The sequence below is a fragment of the Coregonus clupeaformis genome, chromosome 36 (genome assembly GCF_020615455.1).
Source record: "Coregonus clupeaformis isolate EN_2021a chromosome 36, ASM2061545v1, whole genome shotgun sequence".
Classification (NCBI taxonomy): Eukaryota; Metazoa; Chordata; class Actinopteri; order Salmoniformes; family Salmonidae; genus Coregonus; species Coregonus clupeaformis.
The window spans coordinates 26,779,540-26,795,481 of record NC_059227.1 but is presented as its reverse complement, the minus strand read 5'-3'; the positions used below and the strand labels follow the sequence as shown (position 1 = coordinate 26,795,481).

Here is a 15,942-nt window from a genome sequence, read left to right as displayed (position 1 = left end):
GCCTTTGATAAAAACACTTTATCTGACTTCCCAATGAAAACTAGTTAGAAAATGCGAACATATACTTTATGGAAAGAGATGTATGTTTCTGAACGACGGATCATGGTGCTTCCCTCACATGACGGACCATAGCCCAATGCACCTTGGGACAGTTTAATAGAATCCCCTTGTGGTTGTACAAGGTGCTTTCGCTTTCTTCCTACAAAAGAAAGTCAGAGCACAACTATTTTGAACAGATATTGAGCATTCCCCCACCACCTATCTCGTTTTTAACATAACACTGCTGTCAATGACTTCCCAGTCACTGGACTTTGCCCTGGTGGATTGGTAGAAAAAAAGCCAGCACCAGAAGAATCTATTCATTAGTGGTGGTGGACTACCTTTGAACTTGAAGTACAGGAAGCTCCAATATATAAATCAGATTTATCTTACTGTATGAGGTAAATGGGAAGATATTTTTCTCATTCTGGATTGAGTTACATGTAGGGATTGTAAATTATAGTCTGCAATAGAAAACATGGCAGACCGAAAAGCAGTGAAAATGGTAAGTGGTCAACCGGACTTTCTGCAGTTTAATAACCTGGCCTGTGAGACAGCTGGAGGAAAAGTAAGTGTTACACCATGGACACAAGATTGACATTTTGATAACTGTAAATAACACAATATGAGACAATGTTCATCTGTTTGTGCTCACTATCATTGTAGGTTATTTTTGCTACAGACGAATGGTTTGCACCAGCTAGCAATCTTTTGAAGGTACAGTGCATACTTACATTACTAATTCACTGTCATCTGTTGATTCACTGCCATTCACATCTCCCACCCTCTCCCTTTGTTCACTGCATGTGGTTGGAAGAGAGAGCCACCAGAGTTCATAGCGTCTGCATTCACTGAGTACGGAAAATGGATGGATGGCTGGGAGACAAGAAGGAAAAGAATACCTGGTATGACTTGAAGAGACACAAAATTATAATCATTTCAATTATGGGAAAATTGAATTAACATAGATAGGCTAATCTGAATAGGTATACAGAAGCTTGATCTTGTCTGCTATCTCTGCTAGGTCATGACTGGTGCATCATCCAGCTGGGTGTACCTGGCATCATACATGGCCTGGATGTGGACACATCCTTCTTTACTGGAAACTACTCGCCCTCTGCCTCTCTTCAGGCTGCAAGTCTGGGTATGGATGACTGTGTAACAGGCTGTGTTTACACAGGCAGCCACATTCTGATCTTTTTCCACTAATTGGTCTTGACCAATCAGACCAGCTCTTTTGCCAATAATTGGGGAAAATAGCAGGTTGTCTGTGAAAATGCAGCCATATAGATTTAGACTCTATCTAATACCTCATGGTAAGTTAGAAAGATCCATAGGGTGTTTTCACATACAGTACCAGTCAAAGATTTCTTTATGTTTTACTATTTTCTACATTGTAGAATAATAGTGAAGACATCAAAACTATGAAATAACACATAATGTAGTAACCAGAAAAGTGTTAAACAAATCAAAATATATATTATATTTGAGATTATTCAAATAGCCACCATTTGCCTTGATGACAGCTTTGCACACTCTTGGCATTCTCTCAACCAGCTTCATGAGGTAGTCACCTGTAATGCATTTCAATTAACAGGTGTGCCTTCTTAAAAGTTAATTCGTGGAATTTCTGTCCTTCTTAATGCGTTTGAGCCAATCAGTTGTGTTGTGACAAGGTAGGGGGGGTATAGAGAAGATAGCCCTATTTGGTGAAAGAACAAGTCCATATTATGGTAAGAACAGCTCAAATAAGCAAAGAGAAATGACAGTCCATCATTACTTTAAGACATGAAGGTCAGTCAATACGGAACATTTCAAGAACTTTGAAAGTTTCTTAAAGTGTAGTCGCAAAAACCATCAAGCGCTTTGATGAAACTGGCTCTCATGAGGACCGCCACAGGAATTGAAGACCCAGAGTTACCTCTGCTGCAGAGGATAAGTTAATAAGAGTTGCCAGCCTCTTGTTTAAGTAACCGGTGTGAAATGGCTAGCTAGTTAGTGGTGTCCACTAGTAGCGTTTCAGTCGGTGACGTCACTTGCTCTGATACCTTGAAGGAGTTGTTTTTTAAATAGAGTGAAACAGGGAGGTACTACCTGAACTTGTCCAATAAGAACACAGATTTTCTGTAACATTTGTTGACAGATAGGTAACGATGCTTCGAGCGTGACTGTTGTCAATGTGTGTAGAGGGTCCCTGGTTCAAGCCCAGGTTGGGGCGAGGAGAGGGATGGAAGGAATGCTGTTACACTTACATGTGGCTAAAGTCATGTATATTTCTGTGTTCTGTCTGATCAGAGGAGGACCCAGCATTGACCCTGGAGGGAGACCGCACTGGCATGGCTGCTTCCGAGAGTCAGTTTGAAGCAGTTGCTAAGGTACAACCATTGTGCACACTGTTTACACTGATACTGTACACACACACACACACTGGAGAAGATCAATGATCAACTGTGTTTGACAGTTGCACTCTGAGTCGTGGGAGGAGCTTGTTCCTGTGACAGATCTGAAACCTGGATACTCTGACACCTGTCATAACTACTTCCCAATCACCTACCCCAGCAGAGTCACCCACCTGCGACTCAACATGTACCCAGGTAACACCTCCATATCAGATACTCTCTCCACTATTGGTTACATAATTGCTCATCAATATTCCTGATAAAGGATCTTTATTTATGCTTGTGTTGCAGATGGGGGGATTGCTAGACTGAAGGTCTATGGCGTTGGGCAGAAAGACTGGTCTGCCATGCCCACACAGGACCAGGTGGACCTGGTGGCGCTGGTCAATGGTGGGGTCTGTCTGGGCTACAGCGATGCCCACTTTGGCCACCCACGGAATATGATTGGTATGCCAATGCTTTCAGTCTGCGAACATTACAATGGGGCTTCTTTCATTATACTGATTAAGGAATCAATCACTTCAGTACAGATAGCACTGGAATATAAAGTACAAACAAATAGGGAAACATTTATTTTAGCACTATTGATTTGAAAATACTGTATAACAAAGACATAATTCTTTCAAGAAGCTGTGTCCATATCTTTAACTAATGAAGTGCAGACATTATTAATCTATTTAGTAACTTGTTCCAGTCAGTTGGGTCTTTGTAGCTGAAAGATCTTACTCCAACCTCATGCTGTACCTTTGGGACTTGTAATTGTTGTTGTTGTCGAAAGAAGTAGTGTGAGTCTTGTATAGTTAGGTGTTCCTTAATATATACATGAACATTACTGTCAGGCCTGTGACATGTTTTAATGAAGATGTCAATATTGGCAATGGTCCAGAATCTCATTGGTAGTGCATACCATTGGTAATGAACATATCAAAAAGAGACAAGTCTATAGACTGGGTTGACCGGGATACGCCATACCCTTGTAGGTTTGGGAAGATCTGCAAACATGGCTGATGGATGGGAGACAGCCCGTCGACTAGACAGACCCAAAAACCTACAGGTAACTTCAAATCAAAGTTTATTTGTCACATGTACAGGATATAGGAAGTTTAAACGGTAGAGTGAAATGTTTACTTGCCGCTCTTCCTCAACAGTAAAGAATAAAGTTTGGCACATGCTGTAGCACTGGGTCGTGTTCAGTAGGACACATAGTAGAACCTTTTTAAATGTTTGCTACAGAAAATCTGTGTTGTTATTGGGCAAGTTCAGGTAGTACCTCCCTGTTTCACTCTATTTGAAAAATGTCCTCCCTGCTGAACACAACCCTGTTGTATCATCTGGTGACATGATACTGTGCTCCATAGGTGGATGGGAAGGGCATCCTACAGGTACCAGGTTATGAGTGGGCCGTTCTCAGACTGGGGCATCCCGGAGTCATCAGCCAAATTGAGATAGACACCAACCACTTCAAAGGTAGAGTAAGACACACACACACACACACACACACACACACACACACACACACACACACACACACACACACACACACACACACACACACACACATTCTGTCTGTTCCAGTCTCTGTTCTCTGCACTCTCTTTCACCCCACTGAAGCACTGCAAAGTTCCAATGTTAAAGGCTTGGTTACTACAGTTAGGATTAGGGCAGGTAGCCTAGTGGTTAAGAGCGTTGCGCCTGTAACCGAAAGGTCACTGGTTTGAAACCCCGAGCCGGCAAGGTGGGAAACATCGGCCGTTCTGCCCTTGAGCAAGGTAGTTAACCGCCAACAACAACTGCTCCCCGAGCGCCAATGATGTGGACGTCGATTAAGGAAGCCCACTGCACCTCTCTGATTCAGAGGGGTTGGGTTAAATGCAGAAGACACATTTCGGTTGAATGCATTCAGCTGTGCAACTGACTACTAGGTATTCCCTTTCTCTAGTTATGACAGTGTAACAGGTTAGATTACAAGCTATTATAATGGAGACATCCACATCTTTCGCCTCTGTTGTAAATAAGGCAGTCCACTGTACAGTCTACTGAGATGTAAGTCATCCCACCAGACAGAGCTCTTGTGTTTCTCTTACTGTGTCATGTGATGTCAACACGCAGGAAACTTCCCAGACTCCTGTAAGATGGAAGCGTGCTATCTGACCCCCGAGGAGGAGGGGAAGTATGTGAGTGGCAGGTGGAGCAGCGATCCGGGAAACAAATGGCGGGTGCTTCTGCACCCTCAGAAAGTATGTCAATCATTTTATCTATAATTCACTCCATTTGATCCAATGCCTGGGACCGTCTGAGTGCTGATCTAGGATCTGTTTTGCCTTTTAGATCAGAATGAATAAGATCACATTGACATAGGCTGCCCTGATCCTAGATCAGCACTCCTGCTGAGACTTCATCTGTACATTTTCATCCAGGAAGTGTTTTTCAACATTTTAATCAATTTAGTGTTTAAATGTCCATATTCCAAAACAAATGGGGAGAAATTCAAATGTGTGTGTTTCAAAACCTATTAGTTAGGTAAACAATATTGAATGTACATGTATAATAACTAAATCAGGTCTTGTAAGGATGTAAGGATATCTCTCATCTGTGACATGTGTTGTGCTTCACACATTCTTTAATGTGCCCAAGTTTCTGTGAAGTGAAATATCTGCCAAGTCAACAGTCCATCCAACTTATTTTTTTCCTCATGCAATTGCATCAGAATTCTGCTTAAGTACCAAAACAACTCATAACCTACAACCAGTGATGATAATAACCATTCCAAACTGCAACAGTAAAACACATCAGTTTGGTGAGAACCGTTTTCTGTCTGTTCTAGCTCGAGGCCCATCACAGGCACATTTACTCATGTGACTCGCTGCCGCTGTCTGGGCCGGTCAGTCACGTGCGTCTAGTCATCGCCCCAGATGGAGGGGTCAGCAGACTAAGACTCTGGGGACGTCCGACTTCCACAAGACACACCTCCAAACTGTGATGCTGAGTTGTGGTGAGCTCATTGTGGAAATGAATTGTCTGAGTGTAACATGTAGTCTACTGTACGCTACATTTGATGCTTAAAAATAAACATTCATCTGAAAAGATACAACTGGGTGTAAGGAGATGTATGAACTAATTATTTTTTAATATTATTTTTGAGTTTAGAACCTGTATTGGATGCAATTAATTTAAGAAATGTTGCTTAGTTGCAGCAGTGGGTCTCACAGGGTTAAGCCATTATAGGAAAAAATGGTGTGTGTGTGTTGTGGTGTCTATGCCATGTGAAGAATAGTAGCACAGACAGTAAACAAACAAGTGCTTGCAAACAGGATTCAGCACCACGGACAGTGGTGATTGGAATCCCCACGATCTGACCTTTAGACACTATTTAGGCCTAGTCGTAGGTTTGCACTGTAAACAAGTCAAGAATATTGTAATTTTCCATTTGTTTCCCACATTCAGAGCGCTATCTGGCCTAGGCATATCTACCGCAAACGTTTTTTGTCATGTTTAGGCTACAATGTAGGTACAAAAATCCCTGAAAGTTAAATCAGACACGCCGGCCTACTTACCTAACATTTATTTTGCCATTTGACTATGCGATAATAAGATGGAAGTAGACCGAATTGTAAACAGCCTAGTATTTTTGCAAAAATGTGTTGCTTATTTGTCACAGACTTGCCCAGTCAAACAGAGTCATGCTGCCATCTAGTGGATAGACTATATGCGAGACTTCCGCTCCTATATTAAATCAGCTTCGTTTTAATTTTGAAGACTGATTGAAAATTCTGATATTAAAAGAAAACAATTTCGATCAAATACTTTAAAAAAAGTTTGCAGTCATGTGCCCATCAATATCAAACTATGGGCCTAGGCAGCTGTGTCTGTAAGGAAAAAAGAAAGAGATGATAGACTATCTCAGATTTATCCTTGAATTTCACGTGGATACAGCTGGTGTGTCTGTGATGCCAAAGTCACCAACATAGTAAAACTGTAATAAGAAATGTGCCTATGTACTGCAATTAAGCGTAGGCCTATTTATGTATTTGTTTATCTGGATAGCCTGCCCTACCCCGTTACTTTAAGTGAAAAATGTTTATTGCAGCCTACCCAATGAGTTTAAGCTTACAAAAGATATGCTGAAAAATATGGTAGCCTAAATGCATGTGTTCTGGTGGTGTGCTGGTGATAATCAGATTTGATTGAAAAGCTGGTTTGGAAAAAGCTGTCCAAAGCTTTTGGGTTCGCAGTAAATGATGATGACTGATTCAAAGCGTAAGACATTGATGAGGGAAAAGTGGATCGTACATGTTTTACCGAAATAAATCCACAATAGGGCGGCATAGGCTATCGTGAATTCGGGAAAGTATTCAGACCCCTTGACTTTTTCCAAATGTTGTTACGTTACAGCCTTATTCTAAAACTGATTTAAAAAAAAAATGTCCTCATCAATCTACACACAATATCCCATAATAACAAAGCGGAAACAGGTTTTTAGAAATTTTAGCAAATATGTTACAAATATAAAACAGAAATACCTTATTTACATAAATATTCAGACCCTTTGCTATGAGACTTGAAATTGAGTTCTGGTGCATCCTGTTTCCATTGATCATCCTTGAGAGGATACTACAACTTGATTAGAGTCCACCTGTGGTAAATTCAATTGATTGGACATGATTTGGAAAGGCACACACCTGTCTATATAAGGTCCCACAGTTGACAGTGCATGTCAGAACAAAAACCAAGACATGAGGTCGAAGGAATTGTCTGTAGAGCTCCGAGACAGGATTGTGTCGAGGCACAGATCTGGGGAAGGATACCAAAAAATGTCTGCATCATTGAAGGTCCCGAAGAACACAGTGGCCTCCATCATTCTTAAATGGAAGAAGTTTGGAACCACCAAGACTCTTCCTAGAGCTGGCCGCCCGGCCAAACTGAGCAATCAGGGGAGAAGGGCCTTGATCAGGGAGGTGACCAAAAACCCGATGTTCACTCTGACAGAGCTCCAGAGTTCCTCTGTGGAGATGGGAGAACCTTCCAGAAGGACAACCATCTCTGCAGCACTCCACCAATCAGGACTTTATGGTAGAGTGGCCAGACGGAAGCCACTCCTCAGTAAAAGGCACATGACAGCCCGCTTGGAGTTTGCCAAAAGGCACCTAAAGGACTCTCAGATCATGAGAAACAAGATTCTCTGGTCTGATGAAACCAATATTGAATTATTTGGCCTGAACACCAAGTGCCACATCTGGAGGAAACCTGGCACCATCCCTATGGTGAACCATGGTGGTGTCAGCATCATGCTGTGGGGATGCTTTTCAGCGGCAGGGACTGGGAGACTAGTCAGAATCGAGGGAAAGATGAACGGAGCAAAGTACAGAGAGATCCTTGATGAAAACCTGCTCCAGAGTGCTCAGGACCTCAGACTGGAGCGAAGGTTCACCTTCCAACAGGACAATTACCCTAAGCACACAGCCAAGACAACGCAGGAGTAGCTTCAGGACAAGTCTCTGAATGTCCTTGAGTGGCCCTGCCAGAGCCCGGACTTGAACCTGTTCGAACATCTCTGGAGAGACCTGAAAATAGCTGTGCAGCGACGCTTCCCATCCAACCTGTCAGAGCTTGAGAGGATCTGCAGAGAAAAATGGGTGCGTCATACCCAAGAATACTCGAGGCTGCTTCAACAAAGTACTCAGTAAAGGGTCTGAATACTTATGTAAATGTAATATTAAAGTTTTTTATTTTTAATACATACAGTGAGGGGAAAAAAGTATTTGATCCCCTGCTGATTTTGTACATTTGCCCACTGACAAAGACATGATCAGTCTATAATTTTAATGGTAGGTTTATTTGAACAGTGAGAGACAGAATAACAACTAAAAAATCCAGATGTTATAAATTGATTTGCATTTTAATGAGAGAAATAAGTATTTGACCCCTCTGCAAAACATGACTTAGTACTTGGTGGCAAAACCCTTGTTGGCAATCACAGAGGTCAGACGTTTCTTGTAGTTGGCCACCAGGTTTGCACACCTCAGGAGGGATTTTGTCCCACTCCTCTTTGCAGATCTTCTCCAAGTCATTAAGGTTTCGAGGCTGACGTTTGGCAACTCGAACCTTCAGCTCCCTCCACAGATGTTCTATGGGATTAAGGTCAGGAGACTAGCTAACTTCAGACGGGCCTGTATACAGTGAGGGGAAAAAAGTATTTGATCCCCTGCTGATTTTGTACGTTTGCCCACTGACAAAGACATGATCAGTCTATAATTTTAATGGTAGGTTTATTTGAACAGTGAGAGACAGAATAACAACAACAAAATACAGAAAAACGCATGTCAAAAATGTTATGAATTGATTTGCATTTTAATTAGGGAAATAAGTATTTGACCCCTCTGCAAAACATGACTTAGTACTTGGTGGCAAAACCCTTGTTGGCAATCACAGAGGTCAGATGTTTCTTGTAGTTGGCCACCAGGTTTGCACACATCTCAGGAGGGATTTTGTTCCACTCCTCTTTGCAGATATTCTCCAAGTCATTAAGGTTTCGAGGCTGACGTTTGGCAACTCAAACCTTCAGCTCCCTCCACAGATTTTCTATGGGATTAAGGTCTGGAGACTGGCTAGGCCACTCCAGGACCTTAATTAACCTTAAGCCGTGTGTTTTGGGTCATTGTCATGCTGGAATACCCATCCACGACCCATTTTCAATGCCCTGGCTGAGGGAAGGAGGTTCTCACCCAAGATTTGAAAGTAATGGCCCCGTCCATCGTCCCTTTGATGCGGTGAAGTTGTCCTGTCCCCTTAGCAGAAAAACACCCCCAAAGCATAATGTTTCCACCTCCATGCTTGACGGTGGGGATGGTGTTCTTGGGGTCATAGGCAGCATTCCTCCTCCTCCAAACACGGCAAGTTGAGTTGATGCCAAAGAGCTCGATTTTGGTCTCATCTGACCACAACACTTTCACCCAGTTCTCCTCTGAATCATTCAGATGTTCATTGGCAAACTTCAGACGGCCCTGTATATGTGCTTTCTTGAGCAGGGGAACCTTGCGGGCGCTGCAGGATTTCAGTCCTTCACGGCGTAGTGTGTTACCAATTGTTTTCTTGGTGACTATGGTCCCAGCTGCCTTGAGATCATTGACAAGATCCTCCCATGTAGTTCTGGGCTGATTCCTCACCGTTCTCATGATCATTGCAACTCCACGAGATGAGATCTTGCATGGAGCCCCAGGTCGAGGGAGATTGACAGGTCTTTTGTGTTTCTTCTATTTGCGAATAATCGCACCAACTGTTGTCACCTTCTCACCAAGCTGCTTGGTGATGGTCTTGTAGCCCATTCCAGCATTGTGTAGGTCTACAATCTTGTCCCTGACATCCTTGGAGAGCTCTTTGGTCTTGGCCATGGTGGAGAGTTTGGAATCTGATTGATTGATTGCTTCTGTGGACAAGTGTCTTTTATACAGGTAACAAACTGAGATTAGGAGCACTCCCTTTAAAAGTGTGCTCCTAATCTCAGCTCGTTACCTGTATAAAAGATACCTGGGAGCCAGAAATCTTTCTGATTGAGAGGGGGTCAAATACTTATTTCCCTCATTAAAATGCAAATCAACTCACCAAGTCATCCTCATCATTTCTGACAGCAATTTTGCCCCTCTGGTATTGACAGTGGCGGCTCGAAAGATTGCATTCGATACAGTCTTTACTAAGCTGAAGAGAAAGGACAAAAAGGTGGGGAATCCCACAGTTTACGAGCTGGTTCAGCTGGTTGCAGAGGAGTCTGTGAAGCATCTCCTGCATCCTAGCCTTGTGCCTTCTTTAGCATCAATGAGTTTAGCTCAGGGAGTCAGTATGTCAGCTAGCGTGTCCGAAGATAAGATTTCCTGCTCCTCTTCTTCATCAGTATTCAGTGACACAGTCAGTTTAACAAAGTTATGGTAAGCCAGGTCATGGACTCTGGTTTCTGATGCCCAAAGCAGAGGGTCATCTTCAACCGAGAGACCAGAATCCCTCCAAGTATCTTTGACCACTGTCACTGAGTGGCAAGTCCTCCCCTCAGCCATCTCTCTCCCGTGTCAGTGTTACAACAAGTGAGACCTCCAAAGTAGTTTGAGGCTTTGAGGCCAACATGGATGGAGAGAAAGAGGATACTACCAGTCGTTCTGGTGTAGCTCAGAAAACCGGCCTTATCAGCATGCTAGCAGTGAGGCTTCTGTCCAAAATCCAAACCCAAACGGATCTGTACCCAGTTAACGTCGCATGCACATCACAAGACCTGATCCCGAAGATCATGGCTTTCTTCTGTGCAATGTCAGGCTCCTCAGAGACTCAAGCTTATCCAGATAACCTGAGGATTCATAAAGTGTACAGGGCCGTGTGCAAACATCTGTTGGAGGAGTTTGGCTCAGAGAAAATCCTCCAACTGGCCGTGTCGAATCTACCTTTGATATGATTATTGTCAAGTCCTTGAGTAAAGAGCTCCTCGTCATATGTAATGAGGCATCAAGGGCCGCCTCCAGAACATCGTTCGAAGCCACTGGATCTGAAGCTCTTCCTCTGGCTGAGGATGTGAAGGCTAGCAAAGAGAAGTTCTCCTTCCTACAAAAGCTTTCCAGAATTGTCAATGTGAGTAAACAACTCTATTGCGAGTGGCCCAAATATAAAACCATCCATTCATTTATAAATCTTTCTGGTGTGTTAGATTTGGTTCTTATTATTATGAGGTTGTTCACTTATGAGGTTGTTTTTCTCTTTCAACACTTAACCCTCAAAGAATGGGAACAAGAGGGATTCACACCTCTCAGAATCTGAAGACCAGACTACTGCTGAGTAGCTTGGGTAAATCCATACAGCATGACATTTTCTATTCGATATTGGTGTACAAAGAAAACCTGTTGTAAAATAACACTACAAACCTTATCTAGTCTAGCAATCTCTTATGTAAAAGTGTTTCTATTTTCCAAAACTCAAGTTGATGGTTCTTGTCTTTCAGTGTAATTTATGTTGTAGCTGAGAATAGACGTTAGCGTACATTATAACATCCTTCCTAAATTAAAGTGCATGTCAAATCGGTCTTCTGTAGTGCCCAGCATAGTTCCACATGCTGCCACGTCTGCCACATCTGTACTTCCAGAGGATCTTCCCGCCACATCTCAACAGGAGAAGCCTCGCAAGCATACCCTTGTCATCAGGATGTTTTCGCCGATCTCCAAAGGCCTGTCCAGGCCCTTCAAGCGATTCTCAAAGAGAAAGTAACCCAACCAATTTATTGGCTAACTGATTAAATGTCATTGCATGAATTAATGACCTTTCTGACTTCTTGTGGGGGTCATGTCTCTATGGGGGTGCCACAGGGTTCAATTCTTGGGCCGACTCTTTTCTCCGTGTATATCAATGATGTTGCTCTTGCTGCTGGTGACTCTCAGATCCACCTCTACGCAGACGACACCATTTTGTATACATCTGGCCCTTCATTGGACACTGTGTTAACAAACCTCCAAACGAGCTTCAATGCCATACAACACTCCTTCCATAGCCCCCAACTGCTCTTAAACACTAGTAAAATTAAATGCATGCTCTTCAATCGAACGCTAATGGCACCCGCCCACCTGACTAGAATCACTACTCTCGACGGGTCTGACCTAGAGTATGTGGACAACTACAAATACCTAGGTGTCTGGTTAGACTGTAAACTATCCTTCCAGACTCACATTAAGCATCTCCAATCCAAAGTGAAATCTATAATCGGCTTCCTATTTCGCAACAAAGCCTCCTTCACTCATGCTGCCAAACATGCCCTCGTAAAACGGACTATCCTACCAATCCTTGACTTCGGCGATGTCATTTACAAAATAGCCTCCAACACTCTACTCAGCAAATTGGATGTAGTCTATCACAGTGCCATCCGTTTTGTCACCAAAGCCCCATATACTACCCACCACTGTGACCTGTACGCTCTTGTTGGCTGGTCCTCACTACATATTCGTCGCCAAACCCACTGGCTCCAGGCTATCTATACATCACTGCTAGGCAAATCTCTGCCTTATCTTAGCTCATTGGTCACCATAGCAACACCCACCCGTAGTATGCGCTCCAGCAGGTATATCTCACTGGTCATCCCCAAAGCCAACACCTCCTTTGGCCGCCATTCCTTCCAGTTCTCTGCTGCCAATGACTGGAACAAACTGCAAAAATCTCTGAAGCTGGAGACTCTTATCTCCCTCACTAACTTTAAGCATCAGTTGTCAGAGCACCTTACCGATCACTGCACCTGTACACAGCCCTTCTGAAATTAGCCCACTCAACTACCTCATCCCCATATTGTTATTTATTTTGCTCATTTGCACCCCAGTAGCTCTATTTGCACATCATCTCTTGCACATCTATCATTCCAGTGTTAATACTAATTGTAATTATTTTGCACTATAGCCTATTTATTGCCTTACCTCCTTAACTTGCTACCTTTGCACACACTGTATATAATTTTTTTCTGTGGTATTTTATGTTTTGTTTTACCCCATATGTAATTCTGTGTTGTTGTTTTTATCGCACTGTGTTAAATCAGATTAGAAAATAACTTTTTTTAATGTTAGTCTAGTAATCAGTGATTACCACTTAACAGGAATTAATGCAGGTTGAGGACAAGCATGGAGTGGCACACTCAACTTAATCATAACATATTCATAGCCCTGAACATATCACCATCTACACAACCAGACGATTACTTTAAAGCTGGCTAAACAGAGTAATGCTGTACATGAGTGTAGCTGTGGCGTAGATCGAGACTGCCAAATATCAGCGCCACCAGCTTGCAACTACACCTGAGGCTGTCCAAGCATGCCACGAGGGGCTCGTATTTAAGAAACTTGTCAGCAAAGGCCTGTTCCATGTAGCCATCAAATGAGCAGCCCACTTCCAAAATGAGCTGTTTATTGTGAGGAACTGACATTGCTTCTGTTTTGTCCTCTGTGATGTGAGTGATACATTTTTTCACACAGACACGCGCACACACACACACACACACACACACACACACACACACACACACACACACACACACACACAGACAGACAGACACTAAATACTTCCTACCACGACCAACTTCTTCAACCAGATATAAATGATTCAGTCAAAAACAACTAATGCAATATTAACTACAGGCCTACTTAGTTCATAAGTAATGCATTAATAAAGGATGCAAGACACTCAGTGACAAGGAAATCAACTGTTTCTTTCGTTTTTTAATCATTGAAGAGAATTTGGGGCCCTAATACATAATACATGTCATACCTCCATATATCCAATAGGGGGCAACATATATACACAAGGCAGGCCCACTACATTCTATCGTCAACCACTCATAGGAATAGAGTTTTATTTAAGATTTTTCAGGGGGTGCTGCAGCACACTCAGCACCCCTACTTCCCGCAGCTATGGACATAGGGCCAAATGATAAATTACTGCCAAAACTATAAATAGGACTGAACATACGTGGGCTTTGGGCTATCAAATATCATGAAGATACAACTGAGATAGTCCTACATTATATAATTGCCCAAATTGTAGTGGGTAGAGAATGATAGAGCAACCCATGATGACCTGTGACGGAGGCATCGTCGACGACTTGCTGGCACCAAAACACATCGTGGGATTCAATCACGATGTATGGCATTGTCCGGATGGATGGCGTATGTTTTCACATCTTAAAGGTGAGACACTCCCACACTTGCATCTTCCCCCGGAACGAGACTCTCACGTTGCCCACAAGAGTTCCTGGCGCCATCAGAGGTGTGAAGACTGATCAAACTTGAGTTGACATATGAAATGTAATTGTATGAATTTAATTGTCATGTTTGCAATCTCATTAGAAAATAAAGAGCTGAACATTTTGATATGTGAAACGGATATTGATATTTCTTTCCGGAGTTGCTCTACTAAACTGGTTTTATCAAAGCAGTAGCGGCCCTGTTGTGCGCTCATATTATTTAGATTGAGTTGTGATGATTAGATTAGAGAATGTGTGTGATGTTTTTATTCCCTTTGATTTCTTTGTTTTGGCTGGCAAATTGAAGCTAATAAACGTTGGGGTTTATTGAAATTGGGTTCCTCCCTGGGTAGGATAAAATGAGGATGTTTGTCCCCATTCAATTAGAGTCATTTGTAATTACAAATCTCCTGTCTATACGTTGACTTCGCCATAGTTATGGTGTATGCTATGTTCTAGACTTAGACTAACTTTTACCTTTTTATATTGACGACTTATGGTATGTACTCTTTGGATAATTGTATCTTATTGCATTCCTGTAATAAATCTGATTACTTTTAAATTGATAGATACTGTTGTCCTCATACTTAATGTATGATGTTATGGTTTAATGGTACAGTTAATTACACAACACATCTTATGATTGGGTTTCCAACTTGGTGTAACCTTCCGGTTCTAACTCCTTTCTGAGGCATGGACACGATAGTACTGGAGCTCACACAATCTTAAAAAAAAATTCTGGGACAGACAATAACATACACCGCAGTGTTAGTTGACTTATGGCTTCTCTCACACTCCTACAGCATAAAAGGATAAAAACTCAACGAAAATGTTGAACCTTCTAGGTTTGGACAGGGCGCACATGTTGAAAACAAGCTAGCTAACAGTATACATAGCTAACAGGACGAGAGCTAGCATAACTAATGAGTTAGCATGAAAAATCGGTTAAAACAACCAAAATACACTTCACATCAGTGGCGATTTTAGCATGTAAATCTTGGTGGGGCAAACTCCCCCAAAATATTTTTTATGCTTGCCAGCAAAGCCACTACACAACACAACACTAAACAATACATTAATTGCACTATAACTGTGACAAACGGTGCCCACAAACTGCTAGGGCCTACATAAAGCAGTCACAACACCTTACCACTCTACACCTGGCTGTCAGCGGAGCCTTGTCTGGCAGCGAAACAGTTCATTCAGCCTCATATACTGCCTTTAAAAAAAACATAGCTGATATGGCTGACTTTCTTAAACAAATGTTGTTTCTACTGACAATTGAGATGTACAAACTATGGCATAAGGGGACGACGAGAAGATAAGAGGCAATCCGTAATTTCGATTAAGACATTAATGAGCGCGCTAGGACTGACGTAGTCAATATAACTATTTGTTCAGCATTTTTTAAATGTACAGCGACAGAATTCAGAACATGGTCCGTTCTTACAGTATTCTCCCTGTACACCAAGTCAGAACTGTAGGATAAATAAAGGGGGCATATAAGCAGACAATGAAAGCTCTCACAATATTCGATGATTACATTTCTCTAAAACAGGCTATAGGCTAAATGTGCACAACCAAGTCAGAACAGTAGGCTAAGTTATGAGGGGAAAAGGGACCAAATTATTAGGGTCAGGCACATACATATCTCCCTGGCATATTACATAATTTATGCAGCAGCATACAAGACAATTTTGGACTCACCTTGTTGTGCTGTGCTCACTTGAACAGGAACGTGGCGCGGCGGTCCTTTGT

The 15,942-nt window shown here is 42.4% G+C and overlaps 1 protein-coding gene across 1 annotated transcript; it reads left to right on the top strand.

Moving 5' to 3' along the window:
• The first annotated feature begins 350 nt into the window (after positions 1–350).
• Positions 351–5,526, top strand: allc (allantoicase). The gene is made up of 11 exons (XM_041865616.2): positions 351–607; positions 706–756; positions 857–944; positions 1,064–1,183; positions 2,335–2,414; positions 2,501–2,633; positions 2,730–2,885; positions 3,419–3,492; positions 3,797–3,905; positions 4,548–4,675; positions 5,263–5,526. The coding sequence occupies exons 1-11, from the start codon at positions 518–520 to the stop codon at positions 5,416–5,418; spliced, it is 1,185 nt and encodes a 394-aa protein (XP_041721550.1). The 5' UTR covers positions 351–517; the 3' UTR covers positions 5,419–5,526.
• Positions 5,527–15,942: the final 10,416 nt, after the last annotated feature.